The sequence below is a fragment of the Pterocles gutturalis genome, unplaced genomic scaffold (assembly GCF_000699245.1).
Source record: "Pterocles gutturalis isolate BGI_N339 unplaced genomic scaffold, ASM69924v1 scaffold45009, whole genome shotgun sequence".
NCBI lineage: Eukaryota > Metazoa > Chordata > Aves > Pterocliformes > Pteroclidae > Pterocles > Pterocles gutturalis.
Window position 1 is genome coordinate 1 of NW_010134832.1, and position 2,568 is coordinate 2,568.

General features: G+C 41.0%; 1 protein-coding gene across 1 annotated transcript in view; it reads left to right on the plus strand.

The window, feature by feature from the left end:
* Window positions 1-432: 432 nt before the first annotated feature.
* LOC104467796 (signal peptidase complex catalytic subunit SEC11C) overlaps window positions 433-2,568 on the plus strand; it is a 5,294-nt gene continuing 3,158 nt past the window's right edge. The window contains exons 1-2 of the mRNA XM_010081700.1: window positions 433-571; window positions 1,442-1,591. Coding sequence (XP_010080002.1) covers window positions 489-571; window positions 1,442-1,591 — 233 coding nt within the window. The 5' untranslated portion in view covers window positions 433-488. The remainder of the gene's footprint in view (window positions 572-1,441; window positions 1,592-2,568) is intronic.

Sequence of the window (2,568 nt, forward strand, 5' to 3'; positions counted from 1 at the left end):
TGTGTGAGAACATAAAACCAGGGACAAGCGTCCTCCTTCCCAGGCTGTGAAAGCGCCTTGGTTTGGGGTGTTTTTTTTTTCCAATATCAATTATATAAAAAAATACTCCAGAGCAGCTTGTGAAGCTAGACCGGCGCTGAGTCGAGCAGGCCGTACACCTGGCATCCCGGCGGGTCTGCTCCCAAGTTGGAGGGGTGATCTGGGAGGTCCTGGGTCCGTACTGCACACCAGGGAGCTGCGTGACAAGCGGAGATGGCCAGGGTCGCTTTCCACCAGAGTATTCTCGTGTTTTGCCAAGAAAAAAAAAGAAAAAAGGCCGACTGTTCCATAAGGCTTCTGTTGAAATAGGATTTTAGCGTAGAAGCCCACGTGCCCAGGTTGTGATTCAGGGTTGAAATTCTATGTTGTGCTTCTAAATACGGTGCAGTAACTTTAAAAAACAATTTTCTTGTTTCATACAGCTGTATTACCAAGTCCTAAATTTTGCTATGATAGTGTCCTCTGCCCTTATGATATGGAAAGGGCTGATCGTCATTACTGGAAGTGAAAGTCCTATTGTTGTGGTGCTCAGGTAAGTCAATGTAAAGGCTTGTTTGTTAAAGCCCAAATACTGTTTTGTCCTTTGTCTCCCCCCTTGTACAGATTTGGAGTTTGCAATCTCACCTACTTAAAGAAGTACTCAAACCCTTCCTTTCTGCTAGCTTTGTTTTTGCTCACCTAGCAAAGGCTACTTTTGTAGTTGCAGTCTAGTTTTTCCTGAAGTTTGTAGAAGCAGTAGGTGTGTGGTACATAAAGAGCGAGCCCTGCAGGCCCCTGTGTGCTGATCGAATCTGTGAGGTTAAACATGTGTTCGTGGAAGGTTCAGCCTTATGGAAATCGAACGTGTGTCAGCGAGCACAGTAAATAACAGTATTTTAGCAGGAATTGCCTGTTCATGTTATAGCTATTGGTTATGGGATCTGGAACCCTGCCTTAAAGGTTGTTACTGAAAGACACTATGGCTGGCTTTGAGAAAGGGTGTGGAAATAGTGATCACTAATGTAAGCTTAACTCCTGCTCATGTTAATTAAACTCTTTCTATGTAGAGAAGTACTTCCTTTTCTATTGTGGAATTTTTTTTTTTTTTCAATAATTGATTGGTTTTCTTAACCAGACTGGCTCCAGTTTTGTTCCTTCATCATAGCTACAGTACCGTTACTTTTCTATACGGCTTCTTTCTTTCTTTCTTTCATTGAGGCGGTAAGAAAGTCTTCTGCAGGCTGGCTCAGCTTGAGACTCACGGAGGTTTGGGTTGCGTTAAATGTCTCTGTAGTGTTACTGAAGGGGTGAAGCTACAGATTTCAGTTAAAATGAGTTTATCTGTAAAAACTAAATCTCCTTTGTTTTCATGGTTCTTCTTTCATTTACTGTAATGCTAATAAAATCTTTCTTTTGTTTGTAGTGGCAGCATGGAACCAGCTTTTCACAGGGGAGACCTGCTGTTCCTAACGAATTTCCATGATGACCCAATCAGAGCTGGTGAAATAGTTGTTTTTAAAGTTGAAGGCAGAGACATTCCAATAGTTCACAGAGTAACCAAAATACATGAAAAGTAAGGCAACTTGGCATTTTCCTTGTTTCTAAATATAGTTTCCTTCACTGTGACTTTTACTGAAATCTTAATATGGTAGTATTTTATGAAAATGGCAGGGGAGGGGATGGTGTAAGATAAAACACACCTCTAGGATGTGATCTGCTTTTGTCCTCAATTCTGTTGTGTGCTGCTTGTGTCTTGGTGAAGTTGCTCAAGTTTGAAGTAGGTAAATGTATGCCAAAGAGGAGTCCGGAAACACAAGCAGTACGCATTATTTTTGCCGGCAGTAGCAATGTGTGTGGGAGCAGAGTTCACTTCTGTACTGACTGTTGTAGAGTTGGGGGTTTGGTTCCGAGAAATAGCTGCTTCTAAGAGCAAATCTCTGAACGACTGTGGAGATTCAGACATGTATGTGATCTTTGCTAACTGAAGTTTTCCAGAAAAAAAGAATTGACTCAGAATGAAAGAAGAGATTCTTACTCTTTTTGTGTCTGTTGGTCACCGTGCCAACAACAATTCATGCTGAAAAGCAACAGGTAGATGACTTGTTCTTACCGTTATTGCTCGTGCCTGGCATGGTAAGCAGTTCCTTCTCAAACAGAACGAGGCAATTCTGTTTCTAATTCTGCACAACGAAAAGCTTCCCTGGAGGTGGCGAGCACTGACATATTTGCTCCTCAGGATGCCCTGGCCGTGAACGGAAGGTGTTGGTCTTTTGAGTAATATCTGCTCTTCAACGCATTTTTTAAACAAATATGTATATCCAAGAATTACCTCTTTTTTTTTTTTTAGTACCTAATTTGTCTTCATAAAAAACTCCCTGTTTCTTGGTTTCGTTGCTTGCAATTGGCAACTCCTTGAGCAAAATCATTTCGAAGACTGTGAACTTTATAACTTTATTTAACAGCAGTGCTTAAATTATATCATTCAAAACGTACTGTAAGATACTCTGTTAATTTGAAATGGTAGGGGAAGGTTATGATTTAGGCATGTTC